This window comes from Dendroctonus ponderosae, unplaced genomic scaffold, assembly GCF_020466585.1.
Source record: "Dendroctonus ponderosae isolate FM_Combo_2020 unplaced genomic scaffold, Dpon_F_20191213v2 Dpon_F_20191213_4, whole genome shotgun sequence".
NCBI classification, from domain to species: domain Eukaryota; kingdom Metazoa; phylum Arthropoda; class Insecta; order Coleoptera; family Curculionidae; genus Dendroctonus; species Dendroctonus ponderosae.
In genome coordinates this window covers 6,044,291-6,069,306 of record NW_026018611.1, presented here as the reverse complement: position 1 = coordinate 6,069,306, position 25,016 = coordinate 6,044,291, and the positions used below count along the sequence as shown (strand labels likewise).

The 25,016-nt window shown below is 34.0% G+C and overlaps 1 protein-coding gene across 9 annotated transcripts in view; it reads right to left on the bottom strand.

Annotated features, from left to right (window-relative positions):
- LOC109537130 (homeobox protein cut) overlaps positions 1-25,016 on the bottom strand; it is a 105,873-nt gene that overhangs the window by 23,971 nt on the left and 56,886 nt on the right. For 5 of the 9 annotated variants that reach the window (XM_019903720.2, XM_019903721.2, XM_019903723.2 and 2 more), the window contains exons 3-4: positions 4,954-5,254; positions 738-1,334 (exon numbers count right to left, since the gene is read on the bottom strand). In XM_019903720.2, the coding sequence (XP_019759279.2) occupies positions 738-1,334; positions 4,954-5,254 (898 nt within the window). Of the gene's footprint in view, positions 1-737; positions 1,335-4,953; positions 5,255-10,334; positions 10,454-25,016 lie in introns of those variants that run through there. The other 4 variants (XM_019903725.2, XM_019903728.2, XM_019903727.2 and 1 more) reach the window with 4 other exon arrangements.

Here is a 25,016-nt window from a genome sequence, read left to right as displayed (position 1 = left end):
TTGCCATAAAAATTAACAAAATTACAGCATATTTACTAATTGCCATGTGTTTTCAACATTTTGTTTTTATACACACTTTTACCTCTCCTCCTAATTCATCTCAGAGATACTCAATAGGTTTTAGATCTGGGCTTTTACCAGGCCGCGCTAAAATGGTGACACCACCAGCAGTTTGAAAAAAAATTAGCACAATCTGCACTGCTTAATGCTAAATACTATTACTAAATTGGCTGAAATTTTCTCAATTTTTCATGTAAAACAATGATTGAAAAATTCAAATGTTCACAAAAAGAAGCAACTTCATTAGGGATTGACGAAATGTTGGCAACATTTTGGAAAAAACTGGCAAAAACAGGAATCGATGTGTGTTTTCTTTATTGATTGTCACAGAAAACAACGAATCAAAATGTGTTTACACTTGAACTGAATGTTAAAAAATTAAGCTACAAACCAAAATATTTTTAAAGTAAAATTGTAAAAAAATATTTAGATTTTAACCAAAAAATCTGGAGCGCCACGTTTTTTGAACAAAGTATTGAGGAGATTTACAAGTTTATAATAAAATACCGTGCGTCTGCAAAAAACACAATTGATCCCACATTAGCTCCATCCTTCTATACCCGCCTCTGTCACACACTGTTGGAATCACTCCTACCTGACTGAAGATTACCATCATAGACACACTTCATCCTCCAACCATAAGTTAGGATAAATTGCATATCGAAAAAAATTCTTACCCAGATTCTGCGAAGCATATTTGTCCATATTGTATCGCAGCATCTCCTGCAGCCGGGCCTCCATGGGATCCCCTTTGGGGATCAAACTCTCCCCCAATCGACCCACCATCGATCCGGGTGCCATTCCCAAATCTTCGGCGAATTTAAACTGCGACCGATGCTCGTCGAATCGATACGGACTTTTGAGGGAATCGTCCGACCTCAAAAAGTTGTTCACAAAAGTGGCCGCCAGCGGAATGTTATTGTTGTGATTGTTATGATTGTTGTTGTCCTCGTGCGGACTCTTCGGGTTGCCATTCACCAGATTTTCATGAGGACTGTGCTGGCCCGTTGTGTCCAAGGGCTGGGGCGTGGAGGCGGTGCTGCTCTTCTCCGCATTGTTCTCCAGTAGAGGAGTGGTGCTCTTCACCAGACCATCTGAAGAAGGTAAAGCGGGTGATTTTTGATGCGATTCAATCGTTTTTCGCCACGAGGACACGATCTCCTCACCCAACAGACTCCCGAAGGCGTCTACGTTTTGAAAGGGATGCGGAAGGGTGTTGGGGGGTGTGATGGGCAGGGTGGGGGGCTGGAGTGTTGATTGATGTTCCGTCACCCCTGGAAAGAAGGCAAGTCATAGAAGAAGGCAGAGCTTGTTAGTCACAAATGATGCTGTTAGTTTCAACCTCAACAGATGAGAATTTTTACTAGCCCTTTAAACGGAATATCAGCGTTAGTGGACGAAAAATAGATGAATGTTAGTGGAAGAAACAAAACTAGGTAACTTTCGGCAAGTCAACCTATTAAATTGTTTGATAACTTAAGTGGCAGAAAGGAGCTGATGGCGGTGCTCCATTATTCTACATTATGATAGCATCACCTTGATAAGTCCGAAATAAACCATTCCGAGAAACATGTAAAGGTTTTTAATAAACATGAAGATTAAAATCGCGGGTCACGCAACAACGTTCAAGAAAAAATCAATAGAAACCATTTCGGGTCAACGGGGCGGCCTCCACTTTCAATTTCTAGTGCGGCTTAGAATTTGTTCAATGCACAACCGGTTGGGCAATATGATTTTATTATTTTTATTGCGGCAGTTTTGTGAAACAAGTCACTTTATTGTTACCAGTTTCGAGACGGATTGTTCTGAAGCCATGTCCACATACATATGGGAACTAGTTTATTCATTTTTTGCTGCTGAAATTCGCTCTCGTTTTACGGGCTTGATGAATTTATGTATGTTGGGTGATTTAGATCGTTTTACATTCGGCTACATTCTCCAGTTGTTCTTGAATTCATTGTTATTATGTTTATGATTGCCATTATACCGAGGACGATTTTGCCGTTTGGATTTCAATTTGGTTTGTCCCGTCCTAACTAGGTTAGCTGAGAATCAAGGCAACGTTTAAAGACTATCGGCCAGAAGTGTCGGGGAATTTTGGCTCTAGAAAGTCAACAGTCCATCGTTTTACTACTTCATAAATTACACATTTTAAGACGCTTTTATCAAAAAACATCGTGCTTTTTATTGGGGGGTTATAATGATGTAATTTATTTATCGGGTGTGGTCAAACTTCTAGGGAGTGTTCAGGGCATAAATAGTCAAACTAATCCTTAGGACACTCCAACCTTTTGACGCCTCAGAAGCGTTTTATACAAAATCATCTTTTATCGAGATTTAATTACTTGATTAAACTTAAATTTGCTGGTACGCAATGACTCAAAATTACTAAAATACTACCAAAGTATTAAAAATACGCATAAGCTGGTCAGCCGATTTTTACTTAGACTTTTCCAAGATTAATTCTTTGACTTTCTGAAAATTAGTCTGAAGCGCGATTTGCTTGAAAGTTACTCGGTTTGAGGAGCAAATCATCTGCTATTAACTGCCGGAAGAGCAACTGTTTCACGAATATGCGTTAAGAGTGAGGAATTTTTCAGTCGCTCGACTTGCAAACTTTGGCCAGTTTCAGGTGAGAGTTTCGAAATTTTTTAACAATCAGTTTACTCCCCGTTGGTATTTTAACTCACCAGTTCGGTAGAGTGAAGTTTGTGTTGTTAATGCGCCTAACGATAACTTTGTTGCCTGTTTCCGGTTGGGCGCAAAAAATTTTTGAAAATGGCTCAGCACGAAAGTTTTTATCAGGTTCAACTGAAAGTTTGACGTGAACTGAAAAATCAGCCTGCCGTCCTACTAGATTGAAATTTACCCCAGTGTTAGCTACCGATCGTGTTTAAAACTGTACAAAATTCCCAGTTTTCAGTTGCTCTGGATTAAATGCAAGGATTTTTTGAAAATGGCCCAACTTGAAATTTCTGGTCGGGTTTTGCAATTTATTGCGTTCTGCAAGAGGTTTAGATCGATATTTTCTAAAGTTCATCTTCCTACAGTAAATCTGAAGCTAGCAAACGTGGCTTTTGCTTCCATATCTAATTTTTTACATGGTTTTTTAGAGCTGAAAATACCTAGCAACTTTTGGTAGAAAAATTGTGGTTGTTTTAATTTCTAGTTACTATTGGGCAATTATTTCCAAAAAAGGTTGAAAAACTATCATAACAAGCTGGCGGTTTTTGGCACTTTGAAAGGTTGTTTTATTTCTGATTCCAAAATTGCAGAATTTTTGAAGAAGTTTCTACTTATGCTGCACTTTTAATATTTTTATTATCAGCTATTTTCAACTTCATTATAACTTATTTTCCTTGATTCCAGTTTGCTAAACTTCCAGTTTCTTGACACAAATGAAAAATCAAACTTTCATGTATAAATTGTGTTAATTGCAAAAATCTTTAGTTAATACTTTCAGACTCATATGTGAAGAGCGAAGGCAAAAAGATGATCGGTGAGGGTTTATAAGAGAAAATATGTATATATTGAGACGTAAATAGTAATCTACAAAATATATGGTAATTGGTCGATTTGAGTTTTTTAAATGATTTTGCAAATTGTTGAAAATGTCCCCCGTTATTCGCTAAGCAATAATTTGCATGTCTTTAAAGTCTTCAGAAAAAGTTCCCTCTTCTTGTATAAGTGGATGTATTTTGTATAAATTTTCAAATTGAAACATTATTTAAGGTGATTCGTTTTTAAATAAAAACCCTTTTTATAACAAATAGCACATGTAAGCTAGTTCGAGTACTTGAAGAGTCGAAAAAATCGTTTCTTTTTGGAATTTCGATTGCAATAAATCTTGAATTAATGAGAACATGATAAAAAACTTCACTTTTGTGATTCAGAGGCAACTAGATAATACGACAGATAATCTTTTCAAAACTCCCATTTCTATGAAAAAGACAAAAGTATAATTCTCCTGCCAAATTGTTCCGCAATTAGCATGCAAACTCACTCAAACTTAGATGTGCTTTGCTGCGCTAAATTTCCGGCTTCTTGACCCGAAAAAGGCCAATTTCCAGATATAAATTTTGTTTAAAACACACCAACTTTGCAAAAATCTTTAGCTAACACTTTCATACCCAAGTGTGAATGGAAAACACATATAAAAACCGAATTAATAAAAAATGACTGGGCGTTTTATTCGGCAAGTAATGCTCACTATTTCTCTGAATAATTCAATGCACAAGTTTTCGGTCCAATTAGAAACGAAATCACAGTTTTGTGATATTTTTTCTTGGTAACCGAAGGAATCGAAAATACGCATATGTAAGCACATACATACATGAGATAAAAGCGGGTCTAATTATGTTAGATTTTTAATCGGAATTCCCGTTCGTTCAAATTAACGATGCCTAGAATGGAACATTTATTTATTTAGAAATTGTTCGAAGAAATATAATTACGTGAGAAATATGCCTAATAATCCGGCTGAGCGCAAACAATAAGTATAGTTAATTAAATCCCCGAAAATAAAACGAGCCAGTGTTATCTGTCGCATATTCATGAGCTCGAAAACAATTATATTAAATTTATTTGGGGTTCTAATTAGAGAAATAAAAACTCTATAAATTAGAAGCGGTGGCGCGTGAAAAACGGAAACTATTAGTCAAAATCATGTGAAGAGATTGGGAACCGGATAGCGTATAGGCTGAAAAGAATTAAAATTACAAATTTATTTCTATATTAGCAGGTATTTTGATATTTCCGGATCCATTGATGAGAATGATAGAATTCATCCTATTTCCGATTTCATCACCGATTTACTCAGTTCAACCGGACCCATCGGTGTTAATAATGAACCGCATCAACTCCTTTTCCATTAAATATCAACCATCAACAAACCTTCACTCTCCCTCGATGGGCTTTTGTCTCTCAGCTCCGGAACCTGAATCTTCGTCTTTTCTAACAGCAGCTCGATGTCTTTGCCTTGCGGATTGTTCACCAGATCAGACTTGAGGATGGTGACTTGCCTTTTCAGTTCGTCGTAGTCTTTGTACAAGTCCAACTTACTTTCTAATCTTACTATGTGTAGTCTTTTTTGTTCTAGTTGCTCCTCTAGAAGCGTAATTCGAGCAATGGACGACTCTTGAATTTTACTAATACAGCCCTGCAGTCTTTGCACTTCTTCCAATAGATGATTAATCTGAAACCAAACAACAGCTGATTAAGAATGGGATTAATTCCTAATGGAAATCTGATTGTTAGTTGCGTTTGTCTGACGCAAATTGTACCACATGCGACATTGCCCTAAAACAGGTGCTTTTTATTTGGTTTTATTGGTGTATTTTTCTTCGAATTCGTTTTGGATTTTGCGTAGATTTGGCAATTTTTATTGCCTTATAATCCGCTTAAGGATTTACTGGTGACCGTATGCTTACTTGCATTGTGGGAGGATTTAATCTACGCTAGATTTGGGTGGTTTTATTGATGGCCGTAAATTATTCAAATAAGACCCAATTTTCTGGGCTTTAAACTGGCAATTAAATACAGCGTGTTCGGTGTCATTTTATTAAAATTTTTGGTGATTTGGTAATTTTTTTCTGTTTAGTTGCACTGGAACCCGTTTAGTTCAGATAAAGTTCCACTAACCATGATGGGAAAATAAATAGATAAAGCCAAATGCAAACAAGATGAGGAATATATTTGCGCAACCGTGAACATTTAGAATCATGCTGCTGATTAGCATATGATATGAAGAAACGGATTCATGAATTGCCTAAAATTTTCAACAATTAGGAAATGTAATCTCTCAATCTGCTACAATAAAAGTTTCCATTTATTTTTCAAGAATTATGTAAATTCGCTATAATTTAATTTTTATTGTTATCTGGATTGGCATATCTCGACATCTATTGCTCTACGGTTTTAGAATAAACAATAAAATTTATTGTTTCGGTTTTAATTTGGATCAAGGATTTTCATTAACATATACGTTTTCAGCCTCGCACAGACCAATCATTTATTATTTGTGGAGCGAAAATGGAAGTAGGTGCAAAAATAACGCAAAAGGCAAATTAATATCTGCATATATGTATTTTAACTAGGTCTGGTAAATATTTGCATTTTTCATCCATATCAAATCTTTATTATGCCATAGCTACACCTAAGGCTGGCGCTGATCTGGGGAAAGATTATTCATTATTCGTAAACCTCGGTAGTCTGGCTACAGCTTTTGCACGAAAAAGATTACACTAATAGTGCGTATCCTCTTCAAAGTTTTTCTAGGATTGTTTGAATATACCGGGATAATAATAACAAGGTTTGTGGGTAAACTGGGCTGGATATCAAAAGAGTTAAGCTTTCGTGGCCGTTGCTAGAAACTAGCGAGTTTTTTCGGCTTGTAGGTCGTGGTGAACAAGAACTTCTGCCTTACGTTTCGCAAGTACCAGCAGCTTGCATCTTCAGAGGTAGTTGAAGTCTTTAAGATGATTGTCTTCATTTTAAAGTTGCTTGAAAATAATTCGTTGTCCTCATCTACAGTTTCATCGGCATTATGATCTTTTTGTTGTTCCAATGTAGACGCTTAGACTTTTGCAATTGTCAATAAAGGCCGTTTCCTCATAACCGATTTTTGAGGTTTTTTATATTGTTTTTCATCGCCTTTTCTCCAAAGCTTTCCGTTTCTATCCATCACTTTTGCAATAAATGGAAAAATTCTTTGAGTGTTTTTTTACTTACACAAATGTAGGTGCCATCTAAACGCTTTCCTAATCCCTTCTAGAGAAGTTTAAAATCTGTTTCCAACTGTTGCAGTCCACGGAATCTTTGTTGATATCGATATCCGTAAAAAATCTATGATAGATTTGCACGTTCAGATAAACCCCGATTCGAAAGGGCGACAGGTTCGATCTTGCGTGTCCCGCAAATTAATCAATGCCTTCAAAATAGGGCTGAAGAGAGATTACGGAAATGTCTTTATTTTCGATATAAGTAATTGATTGAACTCGTCCTTATGAAATCAGATCCGGGATTAAAATAAAACTGATTACAATCGAGCAAACATTCCTCGCTCTAATGTGGAAGAGTCATTAGAAAATAGGCCATTCCGATTAAATTGATTAACCGAAAATTGCCACGTTTTTTGGCATTGATTCAGGAAACGTTTAATTATTAAATACGAGCCAATTGAGCGAAATTTTGTTCCATTAGGTTTATTTTCCCCACAGATTCCACAATTTCAGTTTGTTTACTGCATTCAATAATTTGTGATTAGAACTTCACACACATAAAACATCATCGTCAATTTCGCATATTTCTAACTATAATAGACCAACTAAGAATCTGGTTTCAAGCCCCTGTGGGCGACTTTTTTATTCTCCTTAGCCAGTCCGGTCCTGATTCTATTATCTATTTATCTTTGTCTATTTCGTGAGTATTAATAAGGAAAGGGGTGTATTTAACAGGGCAGAGGGTGGCAGAAATCGAAGGAAATTTGATTGTGTTCTGGGGGATATCCTGGTGGCGAATTTAAAGTTATTGATTCGAGTTTAGCGTGATGGCTTTCTGCATTAATATCGGAAAATCCATAGGCTTTCCATCCATAAAATGAATAGTTGTTTCGATATTTTCACTATAGAAATACAAGAACAAAATGCAAACAAATTTTTAATGGAATAGGTCAAGTCACAGGTGCATTTACCTACACGCAAATATTTTCCCAAAAGAAATGCGTGTATGAAAAAGTGCTCGGATTAGATAGTGAAAACACACAAATAACTAAATACATTATTTTCAAAATAATGTTTTAAGCAAAATCCAAACAATGATATGTTACAGGAAAACATTAGAAAATGTAATTTATTATTGAGATTTTGGAAATTTTGTCCTCCTATGTCGCTTTAAAAGGTTGCACATCTTTTAGCTGAAATTTTAAATTTTCTTCCTATTTTTTACATATGTAAAATACAATATTTAATATATAAATATAAAAATATTAAATTTTCGAAAGCTGAAATCTACTTCCATTTTAATGGATTTGAAGTTGGTCTTAGTTATTTTGTAGCAGAAAAACTGTCGAACTTGTTAAAATATTTTAATATAAAATCGTTCTGTTGCGCTTTTGCGCAATTAGTTTCCTGTTCTGTTCTGGCTTTTTCCAGATTTTAAGTTCAATTTGTTTATTTTATTTCTAGCGTAAAAACTGTCGAATTTATTTGAATATTTTGATCTAAAACCCTTTTAAGCCATAAAATTGTCTTTTTCTGTTGAGAATTTTTCGTCATTGCTTTTGGTTGAATTTGTTTAGTTTTATTTGTAGCGGAAAAACCATCAAAATTTTTATTACAATTTGATCTAAAATCGTTCTGTTGCACTTTTAGCCATGATTTTTTTCTGTTCAAGATTTTTCCAGATTTTAAGTTGGTTTTAGTTCAATTTGATCAGTTTCTTTATAGTGGAAAAACTGTCGAATTTTCTAGAACATTTTGACCGAGAGACATCCTTCTGTTACATTTTTAAGCAATGAGTTTAATTTTCCTTAACTCACATGGCTGTAAAATCCTATAAAAGGCTTCGAGAGACGTTCCGTTTAGAGCAAAAACATTTTTGAAAAAAAATTAAAAAATTAAAATTAAATTTATGTTCCAGTTTTCTTATCCATTAATTATTAATTATCCATTAATTAAATTAATTTTTTTAAAGGTTTTGCGCTTTTTTTGTGGCGTTGTTTTGTGATCTACGTATAATTTCGTTTGGATAAACATAATTTGTATTGTTATTATCAAAATATTTAGAGTTTTGCATCTACTGTTAAAATGGTTTTTCGGACTTCCAGCTGTGCCACATGTGGACACCTCTGAAGAAGCAAGCCACTCGTGCTAGCGAAACGTTTGAACGCAAGCCACTCGTTTAAAAGCTTGAAAACCTTACTAATTTCATAAATAAAATCAAAACTGACCAGGGCTTAATAAGCGGACCTTTCCTCAGTCAGTGCAAAACAAGTTTGTGGACTTTCTAGATATCAAAAAATCAATTTTTGAAGACGCATTGAAAAGTGTTTAAACAATTAAGAAAACGGTTTCCGTTTTGGGCAAATCGAACCTTCAGAGCGTATTAAACCATCTTTTGTTCATTCATGCAAAAACTTGCAAATGACTGACTTTCGTTCACCCAAGTGCAAGTGAAAAAATTTGTTGATTTTCTGGATATTGACAAATTAATTTTTTAAGAGGCATTAAAAAATGTTCTTTCCATGAATAGTTAAGAAAACTGCCGAAAAATTCCAGATTATGAGCGCAAATCGAAACTTTCGCAGCTTATTAAACTATCTTTTGTTCATCCAATGCAAAAGTTGCAAATGAGTACAGAACAGATGAGAATTTTTAAAATATTTTAAAATAAGCTCAGAAAAGACGGAAGACGATTGAGGGATTTTAGAACATATCGAGAAAAACTCAGACTTTTCGCACTTTGGCAATATCACCTTCAGCGTTAAGACCCTTAACTTTGCCTTCATTTAACATCTTCATGTCTTCAATTATAACATCATAAACCTTGAAGACTTGCATTTAAATTCAACATTAGCAAACTATTTCTTAAACAGGGAAACTACAAAGTTTTATAACATGAAAAGACTAAGCTTGCCTAAAAGTTTGCGCAAACTTGTTTAATGGTGTGAATGAAATTTTAAACATTTTATTTATAACTGTCTAAATCAAATAATATTCGTACAAGCAACAATCTTCTGATAATAGAGCAGCAAACACGTTTCGTGCAAATACATTAACGCGCAATAATTAATTGAATGCAAATCCTTAGAAAAATAATACGGTAAATCGTGGCAAATAAAGCATCAAATTCGAACAATGTTAACGGTTTTAGAAATTATATAAACTGGGACAAAAGTGAGCAAAAAACCCTACGGAATCCGAAACCATGAAATATCGAAAGCCATAACTCAAAATCAGGCTTAGAAATCGAGGGATTTGGTTTTTGTGTCTGAATAAGCGACATGACTTATTGTGTGGCCACCGCCCTTGTGATTACTCAAAAGAGGGGACGCACGTCTTGATTTAATCCAGCGATTGATTCATTAGGAAGATTTGGGTTTGAGACCGAAAAACCAAAAAAATGCCTGATTATTGAGGGTTTTTTTGAATGCAAATAACAGATTGTCTTTATTTGAGTGAGGAGGAGGAAGTTACAAATTTCTGGTATGACACATTGAGTAAGCATGCTTTAAATATTGACAAAATAGCTTTGAAAGAAATCCTGGATCACCTTACCTGGAGTTTGTCTTGCGCCATTTTCTCGACCGATTCCAATGCTTTACCTTACGCGAAATTAAAATGACTGTCTTGATAACTGATAATTATTATTAATAACAGAACAATCTGTGGTATATCAGGTGAATGATATTATAAATAAATTAAAGTTAATAAATTTATTGTCCCAAATGCAAACCAGGCGTCACTTAATCCCTGATAATGATAATGTATAACGTAAAGCAAAAAATATGAATGTAGATGTGGTAAACATTGATTTAACCTGCCAGGTAAACATGCATGATACATTCCAGATAGACTGAATTTAACTCAGTAACGTCGTGGGACCACAAAGGCTGTTTCACAATGTTTTTCATAAAACCTGCTTTAAGAACGCAAACTCATCAGTAGGTATCAATCAACTCCTCTTCGATTGCTCCAAAGTGTCTTTAAAAGATGGACAAACTTTCATTTTAATTGGGCACTGTTCTGCAGTCTAAGGCCGCAGGAAAAAATCAGCCAGCACTTTGGTGCTTCTAAATATCATTGTAGTCGACGCCCCTGTTCGCAAGCGAAGTTTGCAGCATACGGTATCTTGTGTACATTGTCAAAGGCTCAATAAATCATTAAAAAATCGAGGAATCATATCAGAGATAAGAGAAATGAACACTCGAAGCGATAAAGCGTAGATAAAGTATGGAGCCGTTCGTCTAATGCCCTTATTGGCGGAATAAATAAATCATTGCGCAAATAAAGTGGCTTAACTTTTACTGCCATTCATTCGAAATCGTTTTGTAACTGTGCGCAAACAGTACACACTGATAAAAGCTGATGATTTCCACACCTTTATGTGTATTTGCAGCCAATCGGAAGAATTTGTTGGAACTGTGATTGTTTGGGCGTCTCAGCTACCTGATCAGCTTAGAACAACTGTATCTTAAAATCCAGGAATTTTCAGACAAATCTTAACAATCATCGCGTATAAAACTACGCACACATTTATTTGTTCGTCCGTGAAGCGAAAGAAAATTTAAAAATCATCGGCATAATTTATACAGGTTGTTTCTTCCCCCTAAAGTGATTAACAATGTTTTCTTACGGCTCGATGCGCTTCAATAACTCACTGAGTGTTTTATTTTTTCTTTTATTGCCCATTGTTCATGTGTGTAGAGTATGTGTGTTCTGCTTAGCTCGTCTTAACCGAAATCTTTGCAACCGCTATAATTATTAATCGTCCACTTTTTAACGGATTCGCGATTTTGACGATTTCCAAGGTCCGACAACGAAATTATATTGTCAGTTTCGGTGCATAAATTCTTTAATTTAATAAGGAAACTGGCCGTGGTTTCATCAGCGTTAACATAATACTTGCTGAATAATGTTCCGTTTGTTTCAGTTGGAAAATTGAAAAAAAGAGGATACAAAAGTATTATTTTTAATTTTGCAATTCCAAATGGATTTTTGGACGAAAAATTGTCCACAATTCAAACGAAATTCCTGAGCTCCAGTCAACTTTATTGTTTACCATTTAAAATGTTACAAAAACGGTGTTTTTCTCCACCATCATCAGTTTGTATGTATGGTTGTTTCTACCTTCACATTTGGCCATTGCACAATGGCTTGCCAAAAAACAATAAAGTTGTCTGGAACCCAGGAATTTCTTTTGAATTAAGTTGAAATACAGTCAGGAAAATATACACAATGAATTGCTCACAATGTAAAACTAGTTTCAATTCCAAAAACTTCGGGAGTTCATCTGAACAATTCTTCGTTTCTGTAATAACCAATTCAATGGAACAAACGATAGTGTGCACTGAATCAGTCAAAGCTATTAAAACAGCAAAATAAATTTGAATCACCATCGGAAAATATTAAAGTTCCGTTTATTAACAAAATAACAAACACATAATTATAGTGTTTAATACTTTCGATTAACTCGATTTTTACGTAACCAGGATTCCCAAATTAAACAGATTATTGAATCGTAAAGGTAATTTCGTAAACAGGATGCCGAATAAAATAATAAATTACCAATTATATTCAATTAAATCGCATTAAATCGTTATTAAGAATGTATCAATAAAACTCTGCGAAATTGGTTGTTTAGTAACTGTGTAATATTTTCGATACAAATGTGTATTATGTACTTACTTTCACAATTTCGATGAGGAAAAAAGAGCGAAACATCATTTTTTCTTGAGTGAAAGGTATCAGAATTAATGGGATAATTATACTGTAAACAGGTTGAGTGGTTTAGTTCGATTAAAAAAAATAATTCAGATATTTTGTGTAGAAACCTTCAACGATTAGTAAAACAAAGCAACATAAGATTAAAAGAATGAAATGTGGCAAAATCGAGAAAGAAACTAGAGAAAGTCAAGTTTCCTATGATGTTTAAACTGTTTAAAAGTAGCGGATGTAGATTTTCAATCAACAAAATTATTAATAACCACTAATAAAAACAGCTTGTTAATGGTCCAAAAGCATTTCCTACAATAAAATGGTCGATAAATTGAATACAATATGCACTTCGAGTTGCAGTTCAACACGTAAATAATATTTCAATAATTTAATGGGCAATGAATACGTAGGAACGTTTCGATATTCATTACAATGCTTTTATTCAGTTTGAGTTTGTTATTAGAACGCACACATTTTAAAGCAAATACAATCAACAAATATCGAGGCAATGAAAATATTAAAGACAAAGACAGATTATTTGAGAAACTGGTACCATTCAGCCCTAAGAAGAAGAAGAGAAAGCAAACTTATTATTTCTCGGGACATATTTCTCGAGAAAATCTTTTCAGTTTTCAAAAATCGGCATAGTTTCTTTCAATTTTTAGAAATAATGTGCTGCAATATTAGCTATTTGGGACTGGAAACTAACACCATCCTCCTCAGAAACGCTGGAGATGCCATGAGAAATCAAATCAATAATTAAATTTGTATATTATTTTAAAGACCGAAACAGTTTTTATTTGAGGGCGATTAAATACTGTTTCAGTTTCTTTAAATCTGCAAAATGAACTACTAATTTCTCAGGCAATGTTTCTCAGCAGGGTGCATATAATTCTAATCAAAACAGTTTATGAAAAAAGAKCAAAATCGATTAGGTCTTAGGGCATGTTTCTGTGCTGTTACTCGAGAAACTAATGCCATCACGCTTAGAAATATACCCTGARAAATAATTAATTTTGYAGATGAAAAAARCTAAAACTACTTTTATTTGCGGACAAATTTTGGTTCAATTTTTCAATTTTTTGCAGTAGACAAAAGTATGCAAAATTGATTTTGATTTGATGATTTTGAGTTGATTTATCAGGGCATGTTTATAAGCAGGATGGTAACAGATCCATAATTGCCTGCGTTCTCAAAAAATCTGACTATTAATTTCTTAGAGCATTTTTTATGAATAATAGGCTGAAATTTATTTTTTTTCGGTCTCGAAATGAACACCATCCGGTTTAGAAACTTTTTTTGTAATTTTTTGTAACTGTTTTCTGCACAATTTAATATTGATTTCTTAGGGCATATTAAGGCAGGTTGGTYTTAGTTAAKAGCCCCAAGCAAAATATTGATGTCAGMTAATSAATATTGTTTCAATTTTCGAWAAATATGTGATTTATTTTATCTTTTCTGAGATTTTTTTTTCTTTCTTGAGCTGTTSCAAGRATCTAATAYCATCCTRCTTCGAGACATGCCCTGAAAAATCKAAAAAAAATAAAAAYWAAAATATCCCAGCTTATMATTSATGAAAACYGGAACAGGATATTTAGGACACGGAATTAATAAATTTCTGCTGAAAAACATATTAATAATCAATTTCACAGATTCAGAAARTTAAATATTCTTTATTAGTCSACAACAATATTTTATTTSTGGCTCGCAACTTTTTCCTGTTCAGTTCCCCGATAAATTATRATTTTGAAACGTTTTATCGCAAAATTGTATATAGATTTCTCAAGGCATATTTCTGAGCAGGATTGCATCAGTTCCGGAARCCAAAYAATTAAATTTCTCAGGGCACTTTTGTTAGCAAGATTTTATTAGTTTGTTATTTACGGATAAATAAAGACTTGCACTTAAAAAACGTCCAAAATTGACTATTGTTTTCTCAGGGCATGTCTCTATGCAAGATCAGAAACAATTTTTTTCGACAAATGAAAATTCTTTCAGTTCCTTATCTGGAATAAACTTTTTTGTTTTTATTAATAATAAGCGACAAAGGTTTCTTTGGAGCTTGAAACTATCCTACTTTGAAATATATGCTGAGAAAGCCCAAATCAATTTTCCAGATTTTTTCAAAGCCTAAATAAACTTTATTTGCTCCCAAAAAAWGAAACTTGTGCAAATCTGATCATTTCTCAGGRAATTTCTGAGCTGTTTCTAAAGAAATTTYAAAAGGATATCAAACTGCAGAATTTATAAAAGCTGAAACTTTCTTTATTGGYCAACAAGTTCAGTTTAAAAAAATATATGCATATTGKTTTCTCAGGGCATGTTTCCAAGCAGAATAGTTTTAKTGCTGTGTCCTAATTAATTCAAAATTATTTGTGAAATTTGTGAATAAAAAGCTGAAACTGAAAGATAAAACTGAATGACGACTTTCTGATGTTCASKGGTCGATTAAGCTGCAAAAAAATATTTGCCGGTTTAATCTGTGTGGCAGAAGATTACGATTAAAAATGGGCACGTCCCTGTCCAGTCTCTCCCTTCGAGATGCAGGAAAAGGGTTTTAAAACAGCGCCGCCACATATTTATAATCAATTATGGAAATGAGTCACTCTAGCAACGCCTCGCTGATGCCGTCGTGTGTACACGTACGAAAATTTCATTAAGATAAACCCAAAAATGTTTGATTTCACCCGCCCGCTAAAATCGAGCTATGAAAGGGTTTATGTTTATTCCCCGCTTTCTGAATTTCTAATTTCTCCACGGTCGGTCCTGAATATTTTAATTTTTATTACACCCGAGTCAATTGTGCCGTTTTTCAAACCGCCCAGGTCGCTTCCAGCTTCAATCATTTCCGATTTAAGGGCTTTTTTTAAACAACATCCCCAAAGTCTGCTTGGAAAACCTACGAAATATTTCACGCCTCAAACAACTGGATGAGGATAAGAAACTATTTAAAACTAGCAAAAGAGTTTTGATGAAATAAGCAGTTTCAGTGCCATTCTGGAAGTATCTACACTTCTCCTTCGGATGGTCTATGTACGATTTCTTTCCTGATATTGTGGGGGTATAAACCAACTTATTGATATTGTGGGGTAAGGATACATTTTCAATCGCTTATCAGTCTTTTTCCATAACGACTTTCGTGATTAAAGCCAGCTTCACGCCGTCCATGATCGAGAAGCTCTGAAACCGTAAAACAATTCCCTAAAATTGACGTTAAATTCCTGCTCCCCCGAGAAAACTGCTCGATATTCCAGATCAACGTCAATCTTTAATAACGTACTAATTGTAAAGATAGCATATTAAGTTATTTGGATTGGCAGGTTTATTTTAAACTGTCACAGCCGAGTGGATGATTTCCATTTTACGAGAAAATTTTGCCTATTAAATCGGTTTGTGGATTTTGGAAAAAATGCCTTGTGCTTTGGCTCTTCTTCAAGCCTGTCAAGTTTGTTATAATCGACGATCTTGTTTAATTTTCTGTTAATTACGTGATCTCGTTTCTGCACCATATTTGTGTGCATCAATTTAAGTAAAAGCAAATGAATTCAGCTAAAAATTTCGAAGAAAATTTGCTGCGTTCAATCCGTGATTTGTGTAAAGATTGATATGAGCAGACGAATCAAGTCCAGGTTCTACATGTTCATCTGTAGCTTACTTGGCAGATATTGGAACTTCAACTTAAAAAATCCAGCTAATAGTTAAATCTACTTTTTCGGCTGTTGAAACCCTGAAAAAGGCGGGCGGTTATTTTTCCTACAGAAAACTACCTACATTTTCCTGTAGAATTAACTCTTGTTTTGAGTGGCCAGTTAGATTGCTTTTGTTGTCACATCTGTCGCTGATTTCGTCGCTTTTTTGAGACATTTAATTTCATATATTTTTTACAGTAAAATTTTGGTTTTATTCGTTTGTACGAAATTAAGTTCTACAGTCACTTTTTCCGCATCTTTTTCGCATTTTATGCAATCGGAATTTAGATTCCGATTGCATAAAATCACAACTAACAATAACGCAGTAAGCAGATAACGAATAACGAATGAAGAAGACAAACCACCGAAAAAAAACAATAAGGTAAAAGTTCTTGAAAACTTTCATCAGCAACTAAAAAACGACTAAAACATTTGCGATGTGTACAAAATACCAGTACAGAAATGAAAAGAAAAACTAATAATTTTCGATAATTTACTTAGAAAAGCAAGAGCATCAGCACAAAAACTGGGGCAAAAATGTAACGCAACAGAGAAAACTAAACAATACTACAGAAAAACAGAACTGATTGCACTGATTACAAAAGTGAGACCCTGAAAACTGACTATACAATACAGCATCCATCCAACAAACGCATAAAAATGGCAAGAAAACGGCCGCAAATCCATGCAAAGTGGAAAAACAATCCATACAAGATTAACGAAGCAAAGTGGAAAATTCCGATTCAAAATGCCAAGATTATCTTGAGTTTAAGAATTCAGGGAGATGAAATTGATCAAATAAAATTTTTCATTCACCAATTACCAATTTTTGAGAATTAGTAAGAGTATAAAGTGGTCGTTTTTAAAGATGTTGCATAGGCTTTTGATAGTGCTTCCCATCGGAAACGAGATCTTTCCTGTCGGGAAATTCCAACTCATTTACCAGATATTTCCAATTGCATAATTTCAGCATCAAAAATCCTTTAGACGCTTTTTGCATTTTAGACTTCTAAATCAGTTTTTCAGTTTCAAATTGTTTGGGTTTGTCATAAAATTTTTCCGCTATTGTTATTTCACTCACACGGCCAATCGTATTCGTAGCCAATAGAACTTTTCATTATAATTCATTAAACTTTTTGGCTTCTCGAACTCGGCTCATCGCGACGGAAGCAGAACCAATAAAATTTTTCTCCCTCATTTCGCCGTCATACTTAGAACGCGCCCAATCACCATAAATTTCGCTTCTAAAATTAAAATCGCTTTGAAAGAATAAGGCATAAAGCCCGTCGCAGTAAGCAATATAATCAGATTAGATAGCATTTGTTCTGTTTTTTGTTTTTGCTCGGTTCACATGCCACCCTTACCACCCGTACGAAGTAATGATGATGAATGAATAGCTTTTGGCGTGGAACAAAAAGGACGAATTTAAGACGACTGTGATTGAATTTAGCCGCTAAATTAATTGGCGAGTGGATCGGCATTCGGTTATTATCCATATCTGGATATTTATGGTGGCAGGGCCACTTAAAAACGTCAAGACACAATAAAAAGTGAACGGGAAACACTCGCATCAATTAATCCAACCCCCTAAAAATGGAAATCACGTGTCGGCTCAGAAGTGAGATATGAAAAATTCAGGATAGCGATTGAAAAAACACCCTTTCAGACCGAGGCTACAATCAATCAGTTGAGGGAACGGGGGCCAAAGTTAGAGATCGGAAATTTTTACTAATTAAGGGCGTTCGAAAGGGGTAGAAAAGGTAAAAACGAATACACACGGGCACACGCATCCCGGCCGTTCTGAATAAGGGTTGCCACGGGGAAAGAAGAGGAGGCCTACGTCTAATTTAAATATTAGATCTCTGCCCGTATTTTGGTCCCCAAACGGCAGGGACGTACGTCAAAGCAGCTAATTAGTTGATGAGTTTAAGAAATTTTTTATCGCTCAAAAGACCACTGGACGGGATGGACTTTTTACGCACATTAATCAGCCGAAGGAAAAATGACACCACTGTTTTTGCATCCAAAAATTATATCCAAATGCCTTAAAAGTAAACAGAAATAGATCGTTGCCACTCTTTGTGGCAGAAGTTGATTTAGAGAGTTTTTTTGGCAATTACCAAAAGCATGTTCAAAAATATGTTTGGGATTGAAGTTTTTTAATTATTTTATTTAATTTCTGTTGATGTCTAAGGCAATTTTTTTGTAAATTACGTTTTTCCCATTTGCAATTTTGTCATGCGGTTTTGTTTTGTAAATTTTGCTTCGAAGTATTTTCTGTTCTGCAGCTGGTTCTAATATTGAACTTGTTACTTACTTATTTAATTTGATCTTAACTTAAAAAATGGAATGGAATGGTTTGTAACTGGTTTATTTTGTAAATTTTTTGGTTTATTTTGGTTTTAATTGTCAATTTTCAACTTCATTCAAGCCATTCTCAGTCGAAGGAATAGGGATAATATTAGGAATGTTTCTAGTTTTCACCCAAAATCGGAAAATTCAAAATCAATGCAGRTTTTGAAAATCGCTCTGAGTCTTTGGCTCATATTTAGAGACGCGGTTCAGCCCTGAAGGTTTACCATTACGGTATAGAACCCTAAAATGTGCACYTTTTGATATAAAAATCGTATCAGAAATGTTTTGAGTTTCCAGGCAAAATGCAAAAATTCGCAATTATCGAGCGTTTTGAAAACCGCTCTTAGTCTCTGGCTCATATTTAGAGAACCAGTTAAGCTGTAAAAAAACTCTAGTTGTAAGTCCAGGATAGAGCCGTAAATTGCGCATTTTTTTAAATATAAAACATCATTTGAGGAATGTTTTTAGTTTGACGCAAAATGTCAAAAGTCCAAATTTATGCGGGTTTTGCAAAAATGCATTAAAAATGATCGAAATTTATTATTAGGTTTATATATATATACATGTATATGTTTTTTTAATGGAATTATATTGATTACAATTTTTTTTTTGGTTCATTAAATGTATCAATATCAAAAGATTTCAGCTGAAATTTTAATATCGACCTAAATGAGTTTCAGATTTGCCTAAAGTTTCGTTGTATTTTTGATAGATTTGCTTTGATAGATTGTTTAGATTTGCCTAATATTTTGTTGTTTTGTTCTTTTTCAATAGTGAATTCAAAAGTTGGTTCTTTATCGTTAAGATTTGATATAAAATCATCAAATTTTCGTTTATCAGGATTATAAATTGAAAATACGTCAAGATATCGTAACTAAATTATTGGTTTAAATTTGCAATTATTTGTGAAATTTGTTTCAAAATTTTCCATTAATATATTAATAAAAAAGGCAATAACCTGATAAACGACCACATGGCCATACGTTTATCAGTAGGAAAAATTCAATCGTCTCATGTTTTTCTAAACATTTTACTTTTCTATTGAGCTTATGTTTTACTTAATTTTGAAATGTTTTTCCAATTTGAAAGCTTTCCTGTTGCTCATCTGAAAAATTTTCATGTGTTTGTCAAGCTTTGGAATATTTTTTGGCCTAATTGGAAAATTGTAATCTTTTTCATCACGTTTTTCTACATCAGTTTTTTTGATCAATTTATTGTTCTTTTGGCCATAAATTAATTTCCTGCAGTAAAGGTTTGTTTATTCACTTTCTCGTTGGGCAATACTTCAAAATTTTAGTTTAAAATTATAAATTATTTTACTTAAGTAACTGAATTGAATATGATTAATCTCGAAGAAGGAATTTGCTTTCGTAAATTTCTAATAAAGCAAAAAGACATAAAAAATCATATTTGGATAAGACAAAAAACCTAATTTARAAAATGTTTTAGTTTTCACGCAAAACGCTAAAATGATAATTTTATGCGCGCCTTGAAAAAATGTCTTAAAAATTATCAAATTTTAACACATCTTTTGTGTGTTTTTTTTAAATTGAAATTACATATATTTATTGCAAATTATTTTTGCTCTTAAATAAAAACTTTTTACAATTTAATTTTTCCGATTTGTGGTGATTTTAGTTAAAACTTAAATATGAATTTGCATGAGTAGTTCTCCATGTTTCAAAGTTTCAAACTTGTGTAATGAAGAAATTTGATTGTTTTGTTTATTTTCAATAGTGTTTTTTCAATTTAACTGTTGGTTTAAATTAGTCATTGTTTAGGAAATTTGTTTCGAACGAAGAATTTTAATCGTTTGCTCTTTCTGTAAACATATTAATGCTTCTTATTCTATTGAGCTTATGTTTTGCTTAATTTGAAAAATATTTTTGAGGTTTTACGAACGTCGTTCAGTTACCCTCTTCTGGTGCTTTTCAATTGCTTCCTCTATACTTGGAGTGAAGTAGTCAACCTTCGGAACATTTTTTGGTGAAACTGAAAAATTTTTGTTAAAGAAAAACAAATTTTTCGACATCAGTTCTTAGGTAAATTCATAATTGTTTTGTCCAGAAATTAGCTGTTTCTTCTATTGAGCTTTATTAACTTTCTCGTTAAGCAAGTTTCCAAATAATAAATTATTTTTATTATCAACAGATTAAAGTCTTTGATTTGAAAAATATTTTGATTGGTAAATTAAATTTAAAAAAATGTTGGCAATATTTGCTCGATTATTATTTCCTGTTGTTTTCCACTCTGGAAAATCTGAAGAAAACTCATGCAATCCAGTAAAGTCGTGTTGGCATTTTGCGAATTTATCGATTTCCCATAAAAATATTAATCGGCACGCCTTTCCCCAATCAGTCAGCCTTCAGAAATCCCGAAAGGGGTGAGATTTCCATATAGCTTAATCAATGGCCCCCCACATTCCCTCAGCCACGCCATATATCCAGATAGAACCCGATAATCAATAATTATACCCTCAAATATAAAGAGAAAAGAGCCGAAGAGGAATGCCTGATTTGAAGTCGCTAATGAATGCGAGAAAGATGCACCATCGGGACGGCTGAAAAGGGAACGCGTCCCGGGACACAGTTGAATGCTCATTGAGGGGTGGGTTCATTCGTACAGCGAGAGTTATTTGTTTACGTCTAGTAGAAATAACTGTTCAAAACAAAACACATTTTAATTAAAGCCTAACACACGTTATCCATATCCAATTCCAGTGAAGCAAACTACTTATACGGTTCGTTCGTCTCACAAACCCCCAAGACAATTTCTTAATGCCGCTCCCCGTGCCGCCCGTGGTTGGGATTGACTTTTACATTAAAACACCCCCTATGCCTACCCATTTTACTAATTACAATACGTCCCTAATGTGTCGTTTTTCTTAAACGCTTGCCCTTGTTGCTACCACTTTGATTAAAAAATCTTTCCTGTATACACAGCACTGGTTATCGTGTAATTTAATTAGTTTTTACATAAGAACATGGGGAATTTTTGCACATTTTTCCATCCAAGTTGAACAGTGCAAGGTGATTCAACTTTGGATTTTTCGTTAGTCGCCTGAAATTTTGAAGCAGAAAATCTAGTGTTTCCAGTAAATCTGGCGCCAAGGCAAAATTCAAATCCCAATTAATATGCTGTAGTCGAGGTGCTCCAGAAGGGTTAGATCGACTCTTCTTGCCTGATTACTTTATTTGATACGTGGATCGTGGAATTTGTCTTATTGGAGCCGGATTGAAGGATATAAAATGTATTTCAGTTCCTCATCTTCCCTTTACATTATGGGCATTTCCTCGGGAATATTGGATTTGAACCATGAAAGGGTGCCTGGGTTTATGGCTTTAATCTGTTCAATACCTGCAGTTTCGCTTAAATGCTTAAATTCAGTGGCATTATTGCGCGTTTAGGGACGTGGAAGTGTAACACGTTCTTGGGAAAAATTCAAATATATTAATTTTAATTTGATGCTGATAAAGCACCAAAGGAGTTAATATGGGACTTGCCACGGGCTTTCGATTGCCCGGGATTCGACCGATTTTTTCCTGTTCAACTGTCGCTTTAGCATTTCTGATTGTAATTGATTTCGTAATCCCAATATCGCTGTCTTGTCTCGCCGACAAACAAAAGCCTATCTATCCATCCATTACGCGAAAACGAAATGCAATTCGGTTTCTCTCATATCCACCCTACTTTTAGCCCCATCGGCTCCCCGATCATCCCCTTGTATCTGACAATTAGTGTTCTATGCCCACGAAGACTCAAGTATTATATCGATTGATTATTGGCCATCCTTCTTCGACACCACCGATTAATACCGGCTCTGTCCTTGTCCGATGTGTGCAAAATCATTTATTTCTACCTATTCTAAATATCGCATGCTTTAGTTCCCTTTTAAAGACAAGCGCCCGTAGGGGGGATGGGGATTCGGATTGATAATAATGTATCTCCCTTTTTGATGCTGATGGGTTTCTTTCCAATACCAGTGGCGCAACAAGGAAATATTTTCATTAATTAATATCCACATTCAAGGCGATGACTCGAGTCAACTCTATCAGGGCATATGTAGCGATGTTAAAACCATATGAGGAACGGATACTTTCTTCAATTGCTTGAAACTGGAATAATTTCTTCCAGACGTTTCTCAAGCACGAGTCGTTTACATCTTCAGATGTTGTTGCTGCGCCCAGAAAACCACCTCGGAGGATGCGCGCCACTCACAAGAAATTTGACCGTTTTCACGACGACCTAAAAGTTCTTAAAACTCATCACGTTCGCCGATTTTTATGTTAAACAAATGCTTAACTTTTACAATGGAAACTTGAAACATTTGGGAACTACAGAAAACACGCAAATCTGTAAATGATGAAAATTTTAAGAAAATCTTCTGTTTGAATGTCGGTCAAAAAAGTTATATTTTTCTACAATTGCAGCCTCTTAAATTAAAATCCGTAAAATCTCGTAATTGGGAGCAAATAAAAAAATAAAAAATTGATGAATTACAATTATTAAAATTAAAAAGTTAATTATAAGAATATCAAATAAATCACAGATAATTTGCATTTTTGGTAACTTTGCCAATATTGACTAAAAACTTATGATTTTCGGCATTTTCTTGTTCAGTTTAAAAAATGTACAACTTGCAATGCAAAACAAGTTGCAACTTGAAAACTTTACGAGCTACAAAAGAGACTTGACCGAGAATTAGTAAAGAGTGGACAGTTCCAGAGAATCGCGGGCGATTTTAATTTTTTTTTATTGTTGAATGCTGGTAGTAAAACTGATTATTTTCTACTACTGCAACCTTGTTTATTAATATGCGTAGCATCTAATCTGAAGCAAGGGGAAGCTTGGGAGTTTCACCAGTTCTAAAGTGGACTTGAACCTCTGACTGAGGCAAATATCGAAGAACTTTGCGAATGCTGATCAAATATGCATGATTTTGATCAACTGCCCGTTTTGCTTAGAAAATTAAAATTCCCCATTTGGAGCAACTGTAAATTTGAAAATATTTTGAGCTATGCAGAGCTCCTGAGTCCATAAATTTTAAGAAAATTGCTGATAATTTGGATTTTTGTAACTTTGCGAATGTTGACGAAAAATGAATGATTGTCCTCAAATGCAAGATCTGTTCCAATTATAAAGAATTAATATTCTTGGCGAGTTTACAAATGTTGGCTGAACATTAATGATTTTCCACAACTGCACGCTTTGTTTAACAATCCATAGCTTCCAATCTGGACCAATAACTTAAAAATTTTACGAACTTTATGTAGAAGACACATGATTACTTAAATGATAGACATTTTAAGACGTTTACTGTTAATTTGGTTGTCTTGCAACTTTTTGAATTATGGTGAAAAGCCTAACGATTGCCTACAACTGAATCATCTTTTACTGAAATGCATGCTCGTCATTTTGAGCAAGGTGAAACTTGAAAACTTCACTAACTAAAAAACGCACTTGAATCTTTAAATGCTTAAATGTTGGCCAAAAATGAACGATTTTCCTGTAACTTCACGTTTGGTTTCCAAAATGTATAACATCCAATCTAGACAAATTTGCAACTTGAAAACTTTACGAGTTATATAAGAAACTTGACTTAGCAAATGGTGAAACTTTTCAGAAAATTGCCGAAAATTCGGATTTTACCAAAATGTGATGATCAAATAATGATGGCCCTGCATATTATGATTTTTTGCAACTGCAACCTCTTTTATCAAAATGAATAACTTTGAATGTAATGAAAGTGGCAACTTGAAAATTTTACTAGCAATAGAATACACTTGAAGCCGCAAGGTGTGAACATTTTTAAAAACATCACTAAGAATTGGAATTTTTAGCAACTTTGCTAATAAATGTCAAAAAAATTAATAATTTCGTGCAACTGCACGCTTGTTTTAAAAAATGCTCAACTTTCAATCTAGTGGAATTAACAACTGTTCACGAGCTATAAGTTTTAAGAAAATAGCTGAAAATTTGCATTTTGGGCAACTTTTGGAATGGTGTTCAAAACATTTAGTATTTGTCTGTCGCTTTCGGTTGTATAAAAAACTGACGGCGAAAAACGCTTATTGGGAAGTTCATGTGCCAAGTCGAAGTAAAAACAGCAAAATTAAATCCATAAAAACCGGATTGTAGACGGATTTGTCCTTGATGGCAATCAAAGCTAACAAAAATTGTTTCTCGCATGAAATTTTAAGCGATTGATGATTTTCTGGTACAAGAGCGAGATTGGTACGATTAGTTTATTAGATTGTACCAGTTTTTACCATTTTGCAAAATGTAAGTTCAAGGAAAAATGGACCATCATATACTTTTTACTCTCATGTGTGTTATTTAAACGGAATCAATAAAAATAATTCTTGCACTTCCAAATAATCTTCCATTCTAACTAACGCTTATTTTATTCAGATAAAACATCTCTTGGCTGGAGATTTTAACGCAAAATCTTGAAAATGGTCGAGGTGTAAATCTTAAC